Consider the following 22,565-nt stretch of genomic DNA (forward strand, 5'->3'; position numbering starts at 1 on the left):
TACACACACACACACACACACACACACACACACACACACACACACAGAGAGAGAGAGAGAGAGAGAGAGAGAGAGAGAGAGACAGAGAGAGAGAGAGAGAGACAGAGAGACAGAGAGACAGAGAGACAGAGAGAGGCAGAGAATGCACTAGGAAAGACTGGGATCTTTTGAAACCTCAAAGTCCACCCCCAGTGACACACCTTCTTCAATAAGGCCACACCTCCTAATCCTTCCCCAACAGCTCCACCAACTGAGGACTAAGCATTCAAATAGTTGAGCCTATTGGGGCCATTCTCATTCAAACCACGGCGTATGCTTCTCTTCAATTTCTACCTCACCCTTCACCTGTGTCCCTAAGAAGATTATAAGTAGAACACAGGACAAGGTTAGTTGGTAGCATGCAAGAGGGGACCCAAATTTAGACCTGGGCTCACTTCCTTGGCCTGGGACATATATAGTGATTTACCTAACATCTCTAAGTCCTGCTTTTCTCATCTGTTCATTGGAGGACGATACTGACTGCAAGGTTTGACAAAGCATGGGGTAGTCAGTATATAAGAGACACTCAGCCAGGGCTATTTGCCTCCTCTGTTATTTCAGGACTGGAGCTCCATGAGGGTAGGGACTTCAGATTTCTCTAAAAAAAAAAAAAAAATGGTGTCCCTGAACTCTCTTCTTTGCACTGATCCCTTCTAACCATGTCCCTCCAAGTCCCCTTACCTACTTATAGGGCCTGATGTTGAGGAAATGCGATGACAATGTCAACCCAAATGCTATTAGCAGAAATCTCAATCTATAGGGTATCAGATAAAAGAAGGTAGCCAATGTCCCCAAGTCATGGTGAGGGCCACAACAAGAGGAGCCCTGAGAAAGTGGTCAAGTCCACAGTGGTCCTGGGCCAGGGGCAAGAGGGCCTTGAGGCCCAGGCTTGGAGACACAGGGAGGCTGGGGCACGCAGAGCTTAGAGGAAGGAGGAAAATACCAGTCAAGCTGATTCAGTGTTGAGTAGGATACAGTTTCGTGTTCAATGGCACAGAAAGTATCAGGGAATGAGAGGGGGGAACTGCACACCTAGCAAGTGAGCCCAGAGTTCCAACTGTTATATCTTTAAGGGTGCTGGTGCCACTCGGGAGCTAGTGAGACCAGTGTCTCTACTTCATAAACTGCATAGCAGGCTATGCATGGTAAATCATGCCTATCATCGCAGAACTCAAGATTGAGGAAGGAGGTTTTATTGAGTTTGAGGTTAGTCTGGACTATAAATAGAGACCCTGTCTCAAAATAATAGCAGAGATCCGAAATTCGCCCTTACTTGTGAGCCCAGCTCTGTGTGAAGGCTTTAGTGACTCTACAGTCGTGTTTGTGACACCGTGACATGACCATCACTGTCACCTACTACCAACAAACACAAGGCATCTGGGCCAGGAACTATGGGCAAATTGAGGCATCTGCCTGAAGAGCAATAGAGTTCAGCAATCCAGGTCAAATCCCAACAGCCATGTGATCTTGAGCTTGCTTCTGAATCCCCGAAATCCTGGGTTTCTTCACACAGAACAGATTGTTACCTCCGGCCTCTGGAGACTGACAGGGAACATGGAGCAGAAAGACAACCTTAAACAAGTTTCACTTTTTGTGGTTTGTTACCTGTGAACAACCAGCATCTGCCTGTCCCTAAGGTCCTGCTGACATTCATCAGAAGGTCAACAGCAGCCTGAGGCTGTGTCACAGTGCCAAGAGCATTCACCTCACCTCAGCTTGTCGTGTGGGAACCATCTCCTCTCACATCAATACAAGAGGGTGAACACAGTAGAATATATTTTAGGAGAGAGGAAAAAAAAAACCTCATATGACTTGCATTCTAGACTCTTGTCGTAGTTTTATTTTATTATTGTCGGTAATCTCTGGGCTCATTTATTTAAAAATATCATAGTTATATATACATGTGTGATATAGACAGGGTCAATTACCCTTCAGCTTCAGACTTCTTTGGGGGAGGGGGTCTTAGAACCCTTCCCCTCAGATAAAGGAGGACAGTTGTATTTTATAACCCCATGCCGGATTCATAGTGGAAATGGACCAATAAGAGAAATGTCCTCCTTCTCCTCTCCCACCCACTGCCACCCAGGAAGACAAGCCATTCAGGCAAAAACTGTAAAATTTCACACTAAGTGCCAACTTCATGATGAAAGCCAGGTGAGGATTCAGCTACTCCAGCTGGAGGGGCTGGAGTGCCACACAGAGACAGAGAGAGGCCGATTGGGGGCTGCCTGAACAAGGTGCCTGAGGGTACACAGAGACAGAAAGACAGTAGGGGTCCAGGACAACTGAGACCCAGCACTTTGGTGTCTGAATCCTTTCCATAAGCCTGACTCACTTTGAGATTTGGAAAGACACAGGCAGGTGGGCCTACGGGTATTCCTGCCTTTGCTCAGGAGACCCCTGGAGGACCTACCCGGCTAGGTGGGTGCCACACATTCGGTTGATCGTCTGTGAATACTGAAGGGCCTCCACTGTTGGCAGAAGAGACCTGTGAAGCTTCTGCGAAGAGGACTGTAGGATGTGGGAGTGATCTGAGACAAACAGGCATGTGATCACCATATGAAGTGAACATTGGCTGGAATCCCTTTCCAGCAAGCTGTTGGTCATGACTTTGATGGCGTCATGGATGGAACAATCAAAGCTTGGCCCCAGGGCCAGTGCTTTAACTCAGGACCTCTCAGACCTCTGATTGGTACTGATATTAGCACAATTAAAGAGAAGGAAGATGGGTCCAAGGGGTCAGGGAGCTGTGTGAGGCCACACAATGGAACCAAAGTCTATCTGGCTTCTGCATGGAAGTCAAAGACTTACCACAGGGTAGAGGCCGTGACTCCTGCCCTCGTCCATCCGATCATTCATTTGATCCACAGTATATTTCAGCACCATCACAAAAACTGAATGTCTGCCGCAGAGGCCAGAGCAGGGACAGGAGATGGCTCCTGCCTGCGGGGAAACTAGGAGACAAACACAGGTGACCCCCATGCAGTTGTTTCCTGCCCTTTAGAGGCTCCACCCACTGCCACAGCTCATCTCTGCTGTGTGTAGCCAGTGGAGGCTGTAAAGCAGGCAGGCCCCAGGGTGGCAAATTGGGAAACATAAGGAGAGAAATGCAGGAGGTGTCCCTGACACCACAGCGCCCTCAGAACAACACAGGGCCAGTTCTGTGTTAGATGACTGTTGTTAGATGGCTTTGAGAGGTCACGGTGTCGTTTTCCTCTGAGCTGCGTCCTGTCTGGAGCATAGTCAAACCAGTGTTCTCATTCCTTATTGTTGTTACCAACACACCAGAGAAAGTTAATGAAGCAGAGGCAGAAATGAGCACCCAGGAGGCACAAGACTGCAGCAGTCACTGCCTCCTCTCAACAGCCTTCAAGGGGGTGGGCGGTGGCTCCCACTCGAGAGGGACTGAGGGTCTAGTAGGGGGTGAGAGTCATGACACTTGCCTCCAGGTCACAGGGCCGAAAAGTGACAGAGCCCACTCTTCCGGCTGCTTCTAGTACTTTCTTGGCAATGCGATCTGGTCAGAATTCTCATCCCTGACCGCGCATGATAGGGTTTCAGAAGAGCAATCTGAGACATCTTAAAGAAGCCTGCATTGTATTCTGAGAATCTAAAAATGTCAGAGAAGCAGTGGTCAGGAGCCACTGAGATCTGTCTGGGTCCAGGGTGTAGCCCAGCAGTACAAACCAGGAACCTTCTGAAAAGGGAGAAGGGGTTCTGCTTAGCTGGACTCTCAGAGAGGGCTGTGTGGCCTCAAGAGGGCATGCCCTCTGTAAGAAGGAACAATGACAAATCCCTCAGCTGACCTGGAAGTACTTGGTAAAGGTATGGCTTTGATTTGGTTAACACCATGCTTTGAGATTTTGGACAAGTTACACTGATTTGAATGATTGCTATCCCCTATGGTCTCCAACATTCGAATGTTTGGTCCCCAGTTGATGGTGCTGTCTGAGGACACTTAGGAAGCATGGCCTTGCTAAAGGAAGTATGTCACTTGGGGTGGACTTTGAGAGTCCAAAGATTTGCACCATCCCCGGCTTCCTCTCTAGCTTCCTGCTTGTGATTTAAAATGCAAACTCCGGCTTCCTACTCCAGACACCATGCCTGCTGCCACACTTCCCCATAGTGTTGGTGATGGGCTCTTATCCCTCTGGAGCCATAAGCCCAAACAAATCCTTCCTTCTGTGATTTGCCTTGGTCATGGTGCCTTAGCACAGCAATAGAACACTAATACACGGTCTCGTGTCGGCTACAGCAAGGATCAAATGAGAAGAAGCAGCATCCTGACTGTGGCCAGCACCAGGTCCGCTGTCCTGGGGCTGTACTACAGGACTAGAGCAATGCAGGACCAGGACCCAGGCACGCTGACCTTGGCGGCTAACATTCTAAGATGTGCCCAGTCTCTGGTGAATCATCCTAGACCCTGTGCAGATATGTGGGAAGGTCTCCTGGAGGCAGAGAACCCAGGCCTTAGGATATCAGGTGGACTACGATGAGCAGGGGCAGGGAGTAGCCCACATAGCACCAAGCCTGGGAATGGGAGGACTGGCGCAATGGAGGACCAGAGGCGGGGCTATCCTGCTAAGGATTCTGATCTTTATATCAAGAAGCATAGGAAACCATGGCAGTTCTCAGTGAGTCGACGTCCATTTTAAGAGTACCTGGTCACAGCGAAGAGAGTGAATGGGCTAGATGCCACCATCAGCAGGAAGACACAAAGTAGGTTCTTGGCACGGGACAGCCATAGCCTTCGCAGTACTAACTGGGGAAAGGCAGAGGCTGCTCACCAGGGATGGAATCAGGGGTCAGGGTCCATGGGGGCCAAGCCAGGAGTGGGAATAGAGCCCCTCTTCTCCTTTCTTAGCTACCCACAGTTGGGCCTTCAGAGAAGGGGCAGGGGACAGAGGACAGAGCCAAGCCCTGCAGGTAAGGGCATGCAGACACCTCCTCCCAGGGACAGTAGGCTGCCCTTCCTGGCTGCCCTTGGCGATGCAGGTTCTATGAGGTGGAGGCAGCCTCCCCATTGTAATAGCAGCAGATCCCATTATGCTCCATGAGTCTGACACATGGGGACGCATGGAGCGAGGAGCTATAAAGCCCCTGGCAGGGAGCATAAAAGTAGGGTGAAGACTGTGGTGGGGGGAGGCTGTCGCCCCTGGCTGGGCTCTGCCATGTGCAGCAGATGAGGACGAGAAATAAAGAGGCTTATTTCAGCACCCTGTTATTATGGCATCTTGTTTCCATAGTTTGTTCAACAGACCTCTCTCCCTCCTCCCTATGAGCTCTCTCTCTCTCTCTCTCTCTCTCTCTCTCTCTCTGTCTCTCTCTTTTTCATCTTCCTCTCTCAGCAAATCCATTTAAATGCAATTCTATTCTTAAAGCGCCCCTCTCATGCATGTCTAATGAATGTCAGGGAGCCGCTATTACAATGGGGCCGAGGAGGGTCCAATCCGCAGTGTGTATACAAGTCATTTGAAAGGGAGCCTGGGAGCGCTCCAGTTTTATTACAGCATAATTAGAAATAAAATCTTGTTGCAATAGGCGAGTGAGAGATGTGTGCTAATCCTGGTGCCGAGAAAGAGCTGCAGAGAAAAGGATTCTGGGAAAAAACGAAGAAACTGCCTGCTGTAGCAGCCCCTCCCAAGGTTCTGTCTTGGCTGTCCCTCTTGAGACCTGGTCTTCAGCCCCTGGGATCCCAGCTGCCTGGAGCTTTCCGCAGGGACAGTACTGAGCCCTTCTGGAAGTCCGTGACCCAAGTGGAAGTCTGCCTGGATCCTAGTGAAGTAGATCCAGCCCACCTCCACCCAAGCCCTGCCACCAGTAAGTCACTGCACACCCCATATACTCAAAGGACCACCCTATGAGCTGTAAGGAGGTGACGGTGGCAGCTGATAGAGGACTCGGAGGCTGAGACCCAGGTCTAGATCTGAACTCTCACTTCCCAGAGTCCCCAGAGATCATTTGCTTAATGTACTGGACACCTGTTGCCTCATAGCCGTCGTGGTAGGCACATCCATTAGTTCATTTACTCCTAAGAGGGAATGGGATTCAGAAAAAATAAGAACTTTCTACACCTTCCAGCTAGAAAGGGGAACATGGTTTGAGGCCCAGCCCTGTGACTCCTCTCACCATGCTGTTGACGTAATGGGTCCTTCAGGGACATCATCTGCTATTAGACCCAAAAGCAGTGATGATGGGCAGGTAGACCCTGACATGCCCCTCTGACAGGGAACCAGGAGTTTATGGGTAATGCCAGCACCACCATAGGGCTATTCTGTCTATCTATGTGGAGAATAACTCCAACCCAGGGGCTATGTAAAGATTGGCTCCTGCCTTCTGCAGCCCTTGAATAGAAATGGGGTTCAAAGAGTTGAGCTCCCTATCCTTGCTCAGACAGTGGAGGGTAGACCATCAAATCCCTAGGGGCGCGAGACTTGGAAGATGCATTCTAGGGCAACTGGTTGTCTTCCTTCACTCAGCAAGAAAACTGAGGTCCACAAGGTTAATGAAGCTTGTCTGAACTCACCCGGTCAACCCGAAGCCAGGTTTCTCATCTCCCACCCCAGTGGGTTCAATTCTGCCATGCCTGTCTCCACATAAGTGCTTCCCGTGGGTGACATGCCTTAGCTACAGGACCTTTTCCAGCAATGTGTCCTCACTCCCCAGAACTCCATGGCTGACAGCTCTGACAAACAGTTGACTTAAAGTGTGGTACGTTGAATGCAAGGTCAGCCAAACCCATGGCTAGGCTTGTCTCAGGACTGAATTCAACAGGGGACAAGGCAGCTCAGGGGATAACTCTGTGACCCTCTAGCCTTGTGGGAGAAACTGAGTCTGCATGAGAGCCTTTAGGGACTATGTCAGCCTCCCTCCATAGTCAGCCACTTTCTCCCTTAGCACAGAAGCAGTAGAGGGGGAATTAAAGAAGTTACTCCTCCGACACACCCACATCACCGCACTGCCTGGGAACACTTGATGCTGCTTTGTAGCCCCCATTAGGGGCCTGGCATGCCCAGCCTGGTCTTGCGCTTAAGATGAATATGAGACCGTGGTGCCTATACTAGTCCTCAGGATGCCCTGTTCCAGAAAGAGGGATCCAGATCTGCTCACTTCCACATGGAGACTGTTCAAACCCTCTCTAGTCAGAATGTGCTAGCTCCAGCTACCATTTCCGACTGTGCATGCCCCACCCACGTTTGCATGTACCAAGACCTCCCTCCCAACCACATAGTCTCTTCCTGCCTCGGTACATCCATCCACCAAGGCTGCTCAACTTGACGGGAGATAGGAGGTCTCTCCTGACATCTCCACTTTGGTCCAGACTCTGCTCTGCCTCACTTCCCATTGATAGAATGTACAGGAATGGGCAAGGTCTGAGCCTTTGAGAATGCAGATGAGGCCCTGCCTATGCTAAAAGGCCATCCCCCAGGGAGGGTCCCTGTCCCTGTCACCTTGAGATTTTGCTTTCTGTCCCCCTGACACTCTGCTTTTCTCTGGGTTCCTAGCCCCCATACCCATGGGAGGACTCAAGTTGTGTTGCGTTCACCCATCCTCTTTCCTCACTTTCTAAACTCAACCTACAGAATCTGATTTAGGACTTGTGCCTCTTCCTCACCTGCACCATGGTATGTACATGCATGGAGCAGGTCTGTCCCCTGAATGCCAGTGCAAGAGGAGTCTCTTGGGAGTGAAATACCTGTACAGGTGAGGTAGTTCGACGTAGGGCTCCTCGGACCACTGAAGCATGATGGTACAGACCAATGGCCTAATGAATTTATTCACAAGGTTTTAGCATCTGGAACCTAAGATCATGGATGCATTGCCTCAGGGTGCCTTTCTTTTTGGGCTTGACACAAATTAAAAACTTCATAAACTCCACCTGGATCCTTTGCCAAGCCAAGATGCACAGCACCCTTGAGGGATACCCAATTGGCTGCCTGGCTACAGGTCCGCAGCACGGGGCCTCGCTCCAGGGCCTCAGCTGTGCACCCTGTCATACTTGTGGGGCAGAGGATTCCTTGGCTGCTGTCCCACTCCCAGAGTGGGGGCCCCTATCTTGAGCATCATGTTCCAGCCTTGGAGGTACAGACACGCTAGAAAAGGACGCCCCCATCATTTTGCAGCATTTAAGCTCAGTCTTCACAGAACCGAAGCTCTGTGCACACTAACAACAGCATGCCCTTTGCCCCTTCTCTAAGCCTCAACACTAACCAGTCTGTTTTCTGTCTCTATGGGGGTAACTGCTACAAAAACCTCCTCTGAATTGATGTGCAGCATATTTGCCTTTGAGGATATGTCTTTTTTTTTTTTTTTTTTTTTTTTTTTTTGCTTGTATTATGATGTCCTCAAAGTTCAACCATGCCGGAAAAAAAAAAAGAATCAGAAAGGCCTTGCTTTTCAAGACTGAATAATATTCCAAAGTATGTATAGTGCACAGTTGGTTTATCCTCTCATCTATCCGTGAATCTTCCTGGCTGCTGTGATCAGTGCTACTATGAATACAGTGCACAAACCTCTTAAGCCCTGCTTCCTGTCCTTTTTAAAAGTGGAATGGCAAGATGGTGGGGGAATTATTTGTTTGTTTATTTATTTACATATAGTTGACAAACTCCCATATTGCTTAGTCTTGACTTTCACATGCTTGAAACAATAATCTTTAAAGTGTGGTTCACACGTGTAACCCCAGCATTTGGGAGGCTGAGGCAGAAGGATCCCTACGAATGTAGGGTCAAGCCTGGGGTACATACTGAGTTCCAGGCCACCCTGGGTTTAAGACTGAGACCCTGTCTCTAACGAACAGAAGTCCAGTGGGTTCCGTAGAGGCAGTGGTGAGTTGCGGAGATGCAGGCACTCTCAGAAACCTGGAAGGGCTTCCCGGAGGAGAGAAGTGTGCAGCAAGCATACAGACATTGTCACTTCCTTTTCGGTGATTAGAGATTGCTCACTCACCCTGTAAGTCTCTGCTGAGTGTCTATGTTGTGGCAAGCACTGCTGTCACATTGGGTAAAACGAGGTCCCACTGAGAGAGTCTCACTAATGCGTCAGGTGATCCACCTTGGGTTGAAAGCATCACTCTGGGTGTGGGCTGGGGACAGGTTGGGGAGGCAAAGGGGGAAGAAGGGACTGGCTTGCGAGCTGCAAAGCTGATCCTATTTCTGCAGAGGCTCCAGCAGGATCTGCACAATTTACTCCCTCCCCCAAAGCCTCAGCCAACCTCAGCCTCCCATGTCCCTGGTGCCTCCCAGAGGGCAAGGAACAAGAGACCACCTCTCCAGATGCTGACTTCTCCTGTCAAGCCCTCTGGCTGTCATGGAGTCTCCGTCAATCAAGTTTCAGTAAATTCCGCAGCTGCAGGAGTCCCCGTGGCACAGCTCTCTGACCTTCTGGGAGAAGACAGGAAAGACACTGTCACCTAAACTTAGCACCTACGTAAGGGAGGAGGGGCTTTTTGTTCTCAGACTCCTGCTCCCTGGCCTAGCTCTAAAGGGGCACGAGGACCTGAGTTCAGATCCCTAGTGCCCACACAGAAAACCAAGCATGGCGTGTGTATCTTAATCCCAGCCCTGGGGGACAGAAACAGATCCCTGGAGTTTAATGGCCTGACAGCCTAGCTAGATTGGTAGCTTCTAGTTTAGTGAGACACACAAACTCAAGTGTGTGTGTGTGTGTGTGTGTGTGTGTGAGAGAGAGAGAGAGAGAGAGAGAGAGAGAGAGAGGCTATATGGATCTCTGGTCTTTACATGTACTCATACTAACACGTGAGCACGCATACAAACACACACACACACACACACACACACACACACACACACACACACAAGACCTAACAGCAAAATTCCAGAATCCTAGAAAGCAGCCAAAAGCCAGGCTCACCTGTCTCATTTGTAAGATATATCCTTGAAGCCTGCTGGCCAGAGCCCCATCTTACTCCCCAACATTGCTGAGACCATGACCTATGAGTCCTATGAGTCCATTCCCCTCAGTCTCCTGAAGGAGAGTGGGTTTGCACATGCTCAGGGGTCAGAGTCCTTTCAGCTGTTTCTGACTAAGAACTCCCCTGCCCCCACAGGCCAGCACCTCCCAAAAGCCTATTGCCAAAGCACCACACCCACAGATTCTAGAAAGTTCCCTGGATGAAAACAGCAGACAAACATGGTGGAAACACTCCCTTGATTGAATGAATAAGCAGCAGAAGTTTTAAGAGAGGACACCCAGTACCACACCAGTGCCTCAGAGATGCCACGTGTGCAGGCCGCATGGCTTTGTATAGCAGAGATTTGAGGTTCTATAGTTCTGCAGGCTGGATGGCCAAGGTTGAGGTGTGGACAGGGCTGGTTCTCCAACTCTGAGAGAGAGGTCTTTCCAAGCTCTCGGCTTCCCCAGGTTCCTCGTAATGCTTGTCCATTCTTGTGTGGGGATGGATCAGTTAGCCGTCCCCAGATCTCTCCAGAGCATTCTCTGCACCTGCACACCTACATCTACATCACTCTCTTCTTGCATAGTGTCTAACAGATGCTCAATAAATATTTAAATTTAGAAATTCTGTCAAGGCCACCAAAGAAGAGAATGACAAAATGGGCCAGGACATGATGTATCATGATCAGAAAAGAAGGAAAGGGTACGCTAACCACGTTCACCATTTCCCTGTCCATGAGCATGGTGACAGTGGTGCCATATGACAAGGCAGCATTCAGGATGAGGCGCGGCTCGATATCCTGCTCTTCTAGCCTAAGAGTGGGTGACTCACTAGCATAAACCCACAGGGATGCTACTGCCATTCAGAGTAGTCACTTGGGTACCCAGCAACGAGGACCCCACCAGTGTGATGCCATCAGCATCTCTCGCAGAGGTTCCAACTAGCAATCGCTCAACGCCTCCACCCATCCCTACAGCTACCTAACGCATTCCAAATGGCCAAATGGGTCAGCAGCACTACTTTCCTGCAGAGGGACACCTTGTGCTTTTAGGAGGAGGAGTCAAAGATGTAGACTATCTCAAGCCACCACCCCCTATGTCAAATAACATTGGAATAAATTATTCCAAATAACATTGGAAGCCAGCATATTTATTGAGTCCTGTCCTCCCTGAGGTCCACAGCGAGCTCTGTCTTCCTGGGCTCTGCACACTGTTCAAGACTCTGGCTCTGCTCCATAGACTTCTATAGCCTCCTGTGCCCAGAAGGGATCCCCCAACCCCCACTTTTGATTCTCATCAAACATGCAAACCATGGCTGAGCCCCGCCCCCAAGGGATTAACATAATACCCCTGATTTCTCCTTCCCCTCTCACACTGCGCATCTCTGGACTGCGGCCTGCCTTTGTTTCAGTAGGAGCAAAACACTGTGTCTGAAAAAAAAAAAAAGACAGAGAGAGGGAGAGAAAAAAAACACGCTACTGCAATTAAATATGCACGGGGGAGGGAGGGGAAAATGAGGACAATGAAGGATGGGAAACATCCGATGCAGCAGCTGCTGGTTGCTATAGAAACCCAGATCCCCACCAGCAGCAGCATCACCCCACCCACCCTCCACTCTGGGTGCAGACTCCCAGTAGCACAGGGCTATGTGGGTCCTGGGGTGCTGGCAGCCAGGACCACAGGATTCAGGCTGACCAGGGCTTGGTCACTTGTGTACCTGTGGGCTGCTAACACTGCTTTGATGGCTTTCCTGGTTTTTCCCCCTCTCAGTTTCCTCCCCATCCTCTGATCCACAGTGACATCCACAGTCGCTCTACACCCCAATCTCAGTTGCATACTAAATGTCCAGAGGGCTTTTACACTTGACACAGGGTGGGGGTGAGGGACTCAGTCAGCCCTTTTCCTTCCCTTCCCTTCCCTCCCCTCCCCTCCCTCCCCTTCTCTCCCCTCCCCTTCCCTTCCCTTCCCTTCCTTTCCCTTCCCTTCCCTTCCCTTCCCTTCCCTTCCCTTCCCTTCCCTTCCCTTCCCTTCCTGTTTTTCCCCCCATGGTGCCTCTCTCCCTGGCACCCAGAGGAGGAGGGCTGCTGGTATCCCTGGGATCAGCCGGGAGAACTCCCAACAAGAGGTAGCTAGACCATGGGATGACCTAGATGACCCAGGAGTAAGCCCACAAGGGGTCACAGAGGAAAGTAACCAGCCGGATCACAAGGATAAATCAAGGCTTTGGCTGACGGTGCTGCCTTCTGCGTCATACTGTCTCACCAAAAAAGTTAGCGCTGTGTTACGTGAAGTGTTTTTCTTTCCTACCTGGATCAGCAGAATGTGATTTTTAGGGCTTCACACTTGGCAAAAAGGCTGCTGGTGCTGGTCCAGGGCACTGGAGAGAAGAGGAGAGAGGAGAGAGAGATGGGGAGGCGGAGGAAGGAAGAGAGGAGTAATTAGGATTGTAGTTAGACCAAAATTCATTCAGAAGAGCCCAGATTGATGAAGTTATTTAAAGCCATATTGAAGAAATAACTATGACGGGCTGGTGAGCTGGTTACATGAGTAAGAGCGCTTGCTGCCAAGCCTGGCAACTTGAGCCCAGCCCCCAGAACACACATGGTGGAAGGAGAGAACTGACTCCCACAATGCGTCCTTTGATCTGCACACACACATGCACACGGACATACACACACGCACATGCATGCGTGCGCGCACGTGTATACACACACACACATGCACACACACACACGCGCACAAGCACACTCACACACACACACACAAATCAATAAATATTTATTCAAAAGAAGCCCAGAGAAACTTTCAAAGATACTCTCTAGAACATCAAACTTGTCATCTGCAGTTTTGCAGCCTCTGAGGAGAAAAGGGCCTTTGGCTTTCATCCTCATGCTCAGAACGGAATTTATGGACCAGGGAGGTGCTCTCAGGAAGGCGCTTGTCCGAGTTCACTTCCCAGAACCCATAAACAAGGAGCAATGGACTCTGCTCACTAGTAATCCCAGCTCCAGAGAGGTGAAGACAGGCAGAGCCCTGGGGCTCACCGACCAACCAGCCTAGACGACATAGTGAATCCCAGGCCAGCAAGACACTCTCTCAAAAAACAAAACAAACAAAAAAAGATGTGAACTGAGGGGCAGTACCCAAGACTGTCCTCTGGTCTCACACACACACACACACACACACACATCACCCCTAAGTGGTGCTCAGGGCATACAGGAAGCATCACAGAACATTCCTTATAGGGTAAGTCACAACTTGAGTTCTTACTGTTGGGATGGAGGGGGGATTGGGAGTCTGCCCCAGGGAAAGGGCTGCAGACCTTTATTTTTTTCTTATTTATTTATTTATTAAAAATTTACACCTCCTCCCCGCCTCCCTTTTCCCTTCTCCTCCCCACCTCTCCCTCCCTCTCTAGTCTTAAGAGCAGTCAGGGTTCCCTGCCCCATGGGAAGTCCAAGGTCCTCCCCTCTCCATCCAGGTCAATAAAGGTGAGCATCCAAACAAACCAGGCTCCCACAAAGTCAGTCCATGCAATAGACTCAAAACCCAGTGCCATTGTCCTTGGCTTCTCAGTCAGCCTTCATTGCCAGCCACATTCAGAGTGTCCAGTTTGATCACATGATCCATCACTCCCAGTCCAGATGGCCTTGGTGAGGTCCCATTAGATCAGTCCCACCGTCTCAGTGGGTGAACGCACCCTCGTGATCCTGACTTCCTTGCTCATGTTCTCCCTCCTTCTGCTCCTCATTTAGACCTTGGGAGCTAAGTACAGGGCTGCAGACCTCTGTAAGATCCAGACTTAGGGTGTAGGGTTCGTCCTAGAGCCCACCAGGCTGGTAGGCCCATCCCCTGGTTTCACATCACCCCCCTACCCCTACCCCGACCTCATACTTCCTGGAGAAGCTCTGTCACCTCAGGCTAATAGCGGAGCCCAAATGTGGCCCCAGGCTAATAGCGGAGCCCAAGTGTGACCCCAGGCTGTCTGATCTCTTCTGTTCTCAGTGAGCAGGGTCCTCTGCTGCCACCAGCCACTCCCCAACCCAAGGCCACCTCTCCCCTTAAATCAGCTGTCATCAGCTCAGAGTCAAGGTTCACTGGAGGAACCTGCACAGAGACGACCACTGTGCTGTAAACAAGTACAATAGCAGCGGCCAAGTGAGTGTCCCACTGCCGGTCTACTCTGCCTCCCTGACACCCAGGGGTGACAGTGAGGCAAGGACAGTGGCACCGCAGTCAACACAGACTGTGTTGGAAGGAAGGCTGAGTCAGAACCCCCAAATCCCCGCCCAGTGACTGACTGTGGTCCAGGCCAATCACATCACTACACGTTTGCTTCCTCCCCTAAGACAAACGCTGGTGCTAGCAATTCCAAGGGCTTTGTTTGGCTCGATGTAGACGGAAGGTTAGGAGTCAGAACCCCAAGTTCTGGTGCAGTGACTGAGTGCAGCCCAGGCTGATGACGTCACTGCACATTTGCTTCTTCCACTGAAAAAGAGACTAGCAATTTTAGGAGTCACTGGGCAACGAGCGAGGATGTTTTGCAGACTCCTACCAAGGGTAGACAATGAGAGGACCCCTCCACACCGTGTGAGCACTTTCCACAGGCTGCCGTTTGATACAGCCAAAATATACCGAAGTACCCTGCACATCTAAGACTCAGGGGGTTAAGCGATGCCCAAGACGGCACAGTTAATAAGTAGAAAAACCCAATGGAGACACCGATTTCATTCAGTCTGGCGCTAAAGCCTAATTCCTTATCAGGTGTGGTAGCATCTACTACAATCCATTGGTTCAGGACAGAGGCGGGAAAGTCCTGAGCTTGAGACCAGCCTGGGCTACATAGTGACCACAGTGGAAAAGAATTGCCCTCTCTACTTGTCCGTGTGCTGTGTGCGGCTAAAAGCCTTGCCTATTGGCGGTGACGCACATAAGAGGCCACACCACCTCATCCCTGGTTTTCCCCTACTGTCTTGGCTCATGATAGCTCCAGGCAGACCACCTGCCAATCAGAGCTGCCTCAGTCAGTGAAGTAACAGGCTCTGTCTGGTTGTGTCTCCAGAAAACAGGTTTTTCATCACCTCACACGGTGGGCTCTACATCTCAGACGTGCAGAAGGAGGACGCTCTCTCCACCTACCGCTGCATTACTAAGCACAAATACAGTGGGGAGACTCGTCAGAGCAACGGGGCTCGGCTCTCTGTGACAGGTAGGTTGCTTGCTGGGGTACACTGACCCTCCACAGATACAGGACGCCTTCTGTATCTGCTTTGAGAAAGAGAGTAATGATCGTGGACATAGGTACCACTCGGCAAGCCTTCACCCAGCTTGGGTCAAGTAGCCTCGATGTGAGAGCTTTTCTAGAGGCATCTTCGGTCCAGGAGCCACTGTCAGGCCACACCTGGCTCTCTTGAAGGATTGAAAGGTTTCCATGTGTCTGATGGTTCTCAAGCATGCCTCGTTATCCTCTCCAGTCCCTCTGCCACTGCCACCACTTCCGCTTTTTGCCATTGTCAGGAAACTCATTGTTTAAATCTGTAGTATTTTAGAGCTGTAGTACTCAGGAGGGTTTTTCATGTCCTGGTGTCTCTAAGTATTCCTAAAGATTCTGGAGTTCTTGTTGTTGTTGTTGTTGTTGTTGTTGTGTGTGTGTGTATGTCTGTGTGTATAAACTTTGTTGGAGGCCACCTCACAGCACTGGAGAGTAGGTAGAATATAAATGATAAATGTTTCTAGGAGGTTCTTGTTCTGGAGTGATTGTGGTGTCTGAGGAGAGGTGAATGGTGTGTGTTGTGCCCTAAGTATCAGGTAGCTCTCCATGAGCTACCTGGTCAGCATCCACAGCCCTGTGAGGTGTGTGGAATGCTCTGTATTTCTCACAGGAATCGATTGGCCTGCCTGAAATAAGGAGCCAGTGGGATGCCCAGTCAGAATTCACACTCTGGGCCCTCTGGCTGTAGCACCTTTCTGTTGGAGGCAGGGAGGGTCAGCAGAACACCCACACACAGCCTCTGGCAAAGAGAGGTAAAGGTATAAGGCTCCAAATTTTTGGCATCCATCCACAGATGTTCTTCCATCACCTGTACAATGCATTCTGGGATTTTCCCCACATGGTCACCACAGTCTCTGATACCTCCTTTGGGGTGGAGTGTAGGTTCTTTTAGAGACGGGCTGACCTGAAACATTCAGTGATCCTCTTTCCTCAGCTTCCCAAGTCCTAGGATCACAAGCATGTGTGACCACACCAAGTTTCTGATACTTTCTGCCCTGTGGGTTTTGTTATTCATTGGGTTTGGTTTGGTTTTTGCCTTCTTGTTTTCTGAGACTGAGTCTCATGAACTCTAAGTCTTCGGACTGGCCTGAGAATGTCGTTGAACTTCTGATCGCCTGCCTCCACCTCCTGAGCACTGGGGTTGTAAATGTGCCATCACTCCAGGTCTCTGCTGTATTGAGGGTCAAGCCCAGGACTTCATGCACGCTAGGCAAGCACACTCCCAACTCTACATTCTCAGCATCCAGTGTTTTCTATTGTATTCCACGCTATTTTGATTTTTCTCAGCGCTGGTTCCAACCCACAGAATGGCTATCACAACCTCCTGAGGGTTTTTGACCTACAGTTTAAGCATCCTTGCCTTGAGGAGGTGGTGGAATGTCTTTTAGAGAGAAGATAAACTGATACAACTTCACTTTGGTGGGGGGGACTAAAACCACGAGGTAATGCCCCACTCCAGGCCTTACGCAGGCCCTCTGTCTGCTTCTGTCATCTGTGACTTGCAGAGGCCAGCCCTCATCAACAGGTGACTCCCCAGGACCCATCTCATCTACCCAGAATAGCTGAAAGCAAGAAAAAGAGAACAGGAATCAGGAGACAAGAACCAGGCTCCCCACTTTGACCCTCGTGTCTCTGGTGCCTGGTTCTGTGTGTGGCACACAATAGGTACCAAGTAAACATTTGTGGCATTATGAACGCCAATGGAAATTGTGCTTCTGCATGAGCAGATGACACTGGGCCAGAGCACGGACCGTGTGTGGTAGGACTTCTGAATCTGCAGCCAATTCAGAGTGTGCTGCATTGGAGTGGTTCGCTTCCAAATTACAGGGCCTTGTTTGCATGGTGTTTTGCATCTCATTTGCATGCTTCTCATACAGTTTCTGGGGCGGGAGGCCTGAAACCTCTTGCTAGCCTGCTCTGCTCACCTCCACCAAGTCCTCCATTCTCTGCTCTGATGATTAAACCTCCCCCTTTGGGGGTGAGGTGTGAGAATTAGGCAGGGTTTCCCCAATAGAACAGATTCCAGAAGCTGAAGGCTATACCAGCTTTTCTCTTTCTCATCCTACACCATCATGGTGGGTAAAAGGCATGGTGGGAGAACAGTAAGAGAGATACCACACTCCCAAGGACTCAAAAATAAAACCCTGCCTTAGGGAACAATGGTCCGATACAGAGGTCAACCCGGGAGAGGAGCTTGGGCACTGAGGGAATGGTGACCGGTAGAGGAGACCTGAACCTGGACCCAGACCAGAGAAACACAAAGACAAAGGGAAGTGAAGGAAAGGAAAGAAGATGCTGGAGGGAAGGGAACAGTAAGGAGAGGAAGGGAGGCCGTGCAGTGACGCGGGGCCCTGATGTGATCGGGTGTGACAAGGCAGCTTGTGTGCAAGCTGCTTGTCTCTGTAAAACGGCAAGTGAGATAAGAGGGAAGCCAGGAATGGCATCGGGAGAGCTCCAACCTCTAGGCTCACCAGCTCCTTGTCCCCACGCACCTCCTATTCCCAGCCTGTCCCAAGGAAGAACCTGCTCCATGCCTCTAAGGCCAGGGAAAGGATTCCCCACCTCCAAAGGTGGGCCTGCCCCTTGGGCTGGAAATGGCACAAGAGGCTCCTTGTAAGCCGTGCCACCAAGCATCCAATCACGTCTCCAACCTCCTCTCGCTGGTCTGAGAACCAAGAATGGCAAATGCAATTAGCTGGGCGGTCATAAGGAGGTCGCAGGATACAGCATGCGGAGTTCAGTGGTACCTGATGCTGGGGAAGTCTCCAGAAGCTGCAGCTTAGCAGAGAGATCTTACCTTGCTATTCCTGCACTGTCTCACCCCATTCCCATCACATTCCAAGACAAGGGCAGTTACAGAAAGAGTCTAAATCTCCCCTAAATCCTTCCAGATAACACCTGCCCCACATGACTTAGGGCTTTCTAGAGAGTTCCCTCCCACAAGCACTCAAAGGAATACCAGTATCCCAGACTCGGTATAGGCTTCACCATGAGACAGAGACTGAGGACCAGACAAGATGTGAAACCAGCTTCCCCTCCCCCAGCACATGCAGGACAGTCATGGAGCAGACAGCACTTACCCTGGTTCCAGACTTAGCCCAGACATCACAGGACATCCCAGCAGCCTGGCCTGGGACCCCCACAACCTCAGGCAGGGCTGTCTGTCTTTTCCCAATCCCGTGCCCATGTTGGTAGCACCCAGTCCCCCGGGATGTCACGTGTACACACCACAGCCCTTTACTTCTCTGCTCCCCGGTAATGAAAGAGGCTTCTTTCCCCTACCACCCCCCGGAATTTAATTTCACGCCTTGGCCTCAGTGATTAATTCTCTCCCCCCTACCCCGCCCCTCCTCCACCACCCCGGCAGCCCCTCCGCTTGTAAATTCTGCCCTGTGCCATGGAATTTGTGTATTTCACATCAATTAAGTGTCACATTGAGTAATTCTTCTCTGGCGCTGGCTCTGTTGATCCCAACCAATCAACCATTCCCCCTGGGGTGGGGGAGGGGAAAGGACAGCAAGTCTGTCACAGAGAAAGGATGAGCATCAAATGGCAATCACCGGATGCATCTGTACCCCCTGTAGACACAGGGAGATGAGGCACTGTAGTGTGCATCCTGCCATGTGTTGCCTAGGAAAGTAATATCAGATGTGGAGGCACCACAGTCACGGCCACTGTGTACAGAGAAGACACCCATTGCAGAAGTCATGAGACTCACCCAAAGTCTCCGGGCGGACTAGAGAGCACACAGAACCGGCACTTGGACCTCCTGAGTCCTAGCCATGAGCAGAGACAAAGATAGCCTTCTGGAAAGTCCTTCTCCCAAAGAGACTCCAGGTCCGACCCCTCCCAAGGGGCAAGAGCAAAGAACAGATGGCCCTACTGGTGAAGGGAGGTATGAGGGTCAGTAGCTGTCCTGTTCATGCAAACAAAATTCAGTATGTTAGATCATTCCATCAGTATGTGCCCCATCTGCTGAGCAAGGATAAGAACAGCCTGCCTTTGGGGCTGCACTCTGCCATGTGGTTCTGGGCTGGTCCCCACACTTCTCTGGTCTCAGCAACCTCATCTCTTTGAGTTCTCTGAAGTCACAATGCAGCTCGAGTCTATAAAGTTCTCAGTGTGGAGTTTATACAGAAAAGCCGGCTCACAGGCATACCTTCATTCCTTCGTGCCCCCCACACACACTCCACACACACCTGAGAAACGGAAGGTTCAACAGGCAGAAACCCTAATCCACACTGGACACAGGAGGAGCATCACAGGTCAACACTGCCTCAAAAAGCCTGGCTGTCTTCTGGGAAGATGGATGCCTGGCCTGCGGCAGCTACTATTAAAATAGACAGGTAGCTGCAGAGTTGGCCTCGAGGGACAGACAACAGGAGAAGGCCAGGGGCTGGGGGAGGCCACCTTTCCATCTACACTCTTTGGCTTTTCTGAAGCTTTGCACCTGCATATATTACCCGTTCAAAAAAAATAATTTTGCATGTTTTGTTTTTTAAAAAGGGAAAGGGACTGTTTGAAAAGGAAAGGGAAAGAAAGGAAACTCCATGGGAGTCCAGCGAGAGTGACAGCGGGTAGGGGGAGGTGTGTATGAGACGCCGCTGAGGCTGGCTTGTGAACAGTGAACCAGAGTGGGTTGTGTAGAGCAGACTGGCTGGATGTCTGGGTGACCCAGCTTGCCTCAGTGGGGAGTGTGGACAGGACAGGCTACAGCCAGGACTGGCTGGAGATGACTTTGAGAGTCAGTGTAAAAGCTGGAGCTGGTAGCTCATGCCTGTGAATCCCTGCATTCAAGAGGCTAGGAGAGGAGGATGGCCAAGCATTTAGGGGTAAGCCTGAACTGCTAAGCAGAAAGAAAAGATGGATGTGTTAGGGAAATACAACTCCATTGCTAAAGTGCCTATTTATCGCACAGGATGCCCTGGGTCTGATCTCAAGCACAGAATAAAGTGGACGTGGTGGCACACACTGACTCACAAGGTAAAGGCAAGATGACCAGAAATTCAAGATCATAGGATAGTAAGATGGCCTAGCAATAAAGGTGCCACCAATAGTGACAACCTGAGTGAGATTCCTAGGACCCACACCGCGGAAGGAGAGACTCAACTCCTCGAAGTTGTTCTCTGACTTCAACACATGACCCATGGCATGTACACACCTATGTGCTCAAAAGTGTGTGTGCGCGTGCGCACGCGTGCATCTACACACATACACACTGTAATAAATTTTTTTTGAAGTTCAAGGTCATCCGTGGTGATGTGAGTTTAAGGCCAACCTTGGCTAGGGACCATGCCTAAAAAAAGAAACAAATGGAGGTGTTCTATACAGGAGAATGGCTAGAGGACCCTTGACAGCAGAGACGGGACCCAAAGGGCAGAACCCCAGAAACAGCTGCCCATGAGGAGCTGGGCTGAGAGAGTAGACAGGAACACCCACAAATGACTTGGACATCTCAGCCTCAGGGCCTTGGGTCTTCTACCGCCTAGGGTCACAGTTCTCACAGGTGCTGGCTTCTCCTGGTTTTCTTCCCACACGGTTCTGGGCTCTGACATGAACTCTGAGCCTGCCCACATTATGAGCAGAAGGCAGAACAAGGGACTGAAGAGCTGACATAGCCACCAAAGGTTAGGCTCATAATCAAAACTTCAAGACAGGGCAGGGTGCCCTAACTGTTTACCTATTTTGAGGGGTGTCTCCAGTCTGGTTTGAGGTCCGCTGATAACTGCTAGATGTTGACACCACTATCATGTCCTGATACCAGGGTGAAGTCAGCCGTCATACATGTCGTCTGGTTCTTTCTGACCCTCGGACTTTGAACCCTGCCGTGTCCTCAGCCAGCCACACAGCCTGGCTCACAAGCATGGTTCTCAGGGCTCAACCTGATCTAGGCACACACATGGAGGGCACATGCACTCCTCTGGAAATGCTGCCACCCTAGAAACTGCTCTCTATAAGAGTGGGGACGGGGCTTCTGTCTGGAGGCCTTGCTACCCTCTCCTCACTCCTATTTCCTCTGCCCAGGATGGCCTCAGTTACTGACCCTTTCTTCTTCCAGACCCTGCAGAGTCCATACCCACCATCCTGGATGGCTTCCACTCCCAGGAAGTGTGGACCGGCCACGCAGTGGAACTACCCTGCGCTGCCTCTGGCTACCCCATCCCTGCCATCCGCTGGCTCAAAGATGGCCGGCCCCTCCCTGCTGACAGCCGCTGGGCTAAGCGTATCACAGGGCTGACCATCAGTGACCTGCGCACTGAGGACAGTGGCACCTACATCTGTGAGGTCACCAACACCTTTGGGTCGGCAGAGGCCAACGGCATCCTCACAGTCATCGGTGAGTCAGGAGCCTTCTGTGGCCCTAGGAATGTTTGGGAGTGCTGGCCTTGGTGCAATGGAGTACCACGATCATACAGGCCCTGCTCCTGCCTCCTGCTGCCCCAAGAGAAGCTCCTAGGTTATGGCTTGGAGAGGCCACTGGTGTGAAACCAGCCCTCCCTTTCAGTCCCGACATCAGCAGCAGTACCCATGACCTCCAGTCACCTGGTCTCTCCAGGAATCAAGCAGGCTATGGGGGTCTTGTGGGGAGTTTGTGAAGAAGGAGATCTCCTGGGCTTGTTAAGGGAAGGCTGTGTCTGGCTAAGGGAGTCAATACTGATGTTAGTCTACAAGGTGGAACTGTGTCTCCATCTAGGGTGACAGTCCAAGATTTTAAGAATAATGGGCAAGGGTCCTGATTCATCAGACCAGTCACTGAGCAGAGGTGGCCACGTCAGCTGTACCTGGAGCTGCCATGGATATGGAGTTTGCTCTGTCCCTGTTCTTCTTGGTATAGAGCCCTGGGGTCCAGGAAGCTATGAAAAACAGGAAGGCCTTGTAGACTTCTTTTATGAGCCCCAGAAGGCAGGCAGAGGCAGTGAAGGCAGGGGCGCTGATGCCATGGAAGTACCCTAGGTCTTCTCTCAGCGCCGTCCATTCTGACTCTTCACCTGGCCCATATCCAGAAGATGCCGAGGCTCCTTTGAGCCTGAGTTTTCTGGCAGCCAAGGAGCTGGGATCTGGGACCCCTGAGGACCCCTCTAGGTGTCAGGCAGCATTAGCCTGAGCCCTTGAACATTGTCCTCAACAGCATGACAGTTCCCTGAGGCCATTTCAGCTTGACAAGGCAGGAGCTACCTAGGGTGACTCTACTCCATCCTCGGCAGAGTCCACGATGCCATAAAGGTTGGCCAAGGTATCCCTCAGCCTCTCGCCACCTTCTCACGAGACCCTCAGTGCGCTGCAGACACTGCAGAGCTCCTGCTGGCCTTCCAGCCTCGCCTCTGACTCCCTAGCCAGG

General features: G+C 50.9%; 1 protein-coding gene across 1 annotated transcript in view; it reads left to right on the forward strand.

Moving 5' to 3' along the window:
- The window catches only part of Dscaml1 (DS cell adhesion molecule like 1), a 331,942-nt gene that overhangs the window by 224,919 nt on the left and 84,458 nt on the right, over window positions 1–22,565 (forward strand). The window contains exons 4-5 of the mRNA XM_048417297.3: window positions 15,017–15,163; window positions 21,285–21,563. Of these exons, the coding sequence (XP_048273254.3) occupies window positions 15,017–15,163; window positions 21,285–21,563 (426 nt within the window). The remainder of the gene's footprint in view (window positions 1–15,016; window positions 15,164–21,284; window positions 21,564–22,565) is intronic.

Source organism: Myodes glareolus, chromosome 4, assembly GCF_982192425.1.
Source record: "Myodes glareolus chromosome 4, mMyoGla1.1, whole genome shotgun sequence".
NCBI lineage: Eukaryota > Metazoa > Chordata > Mammalia > Rodentia > Cricetidae > Myodes > Myodes glareolus.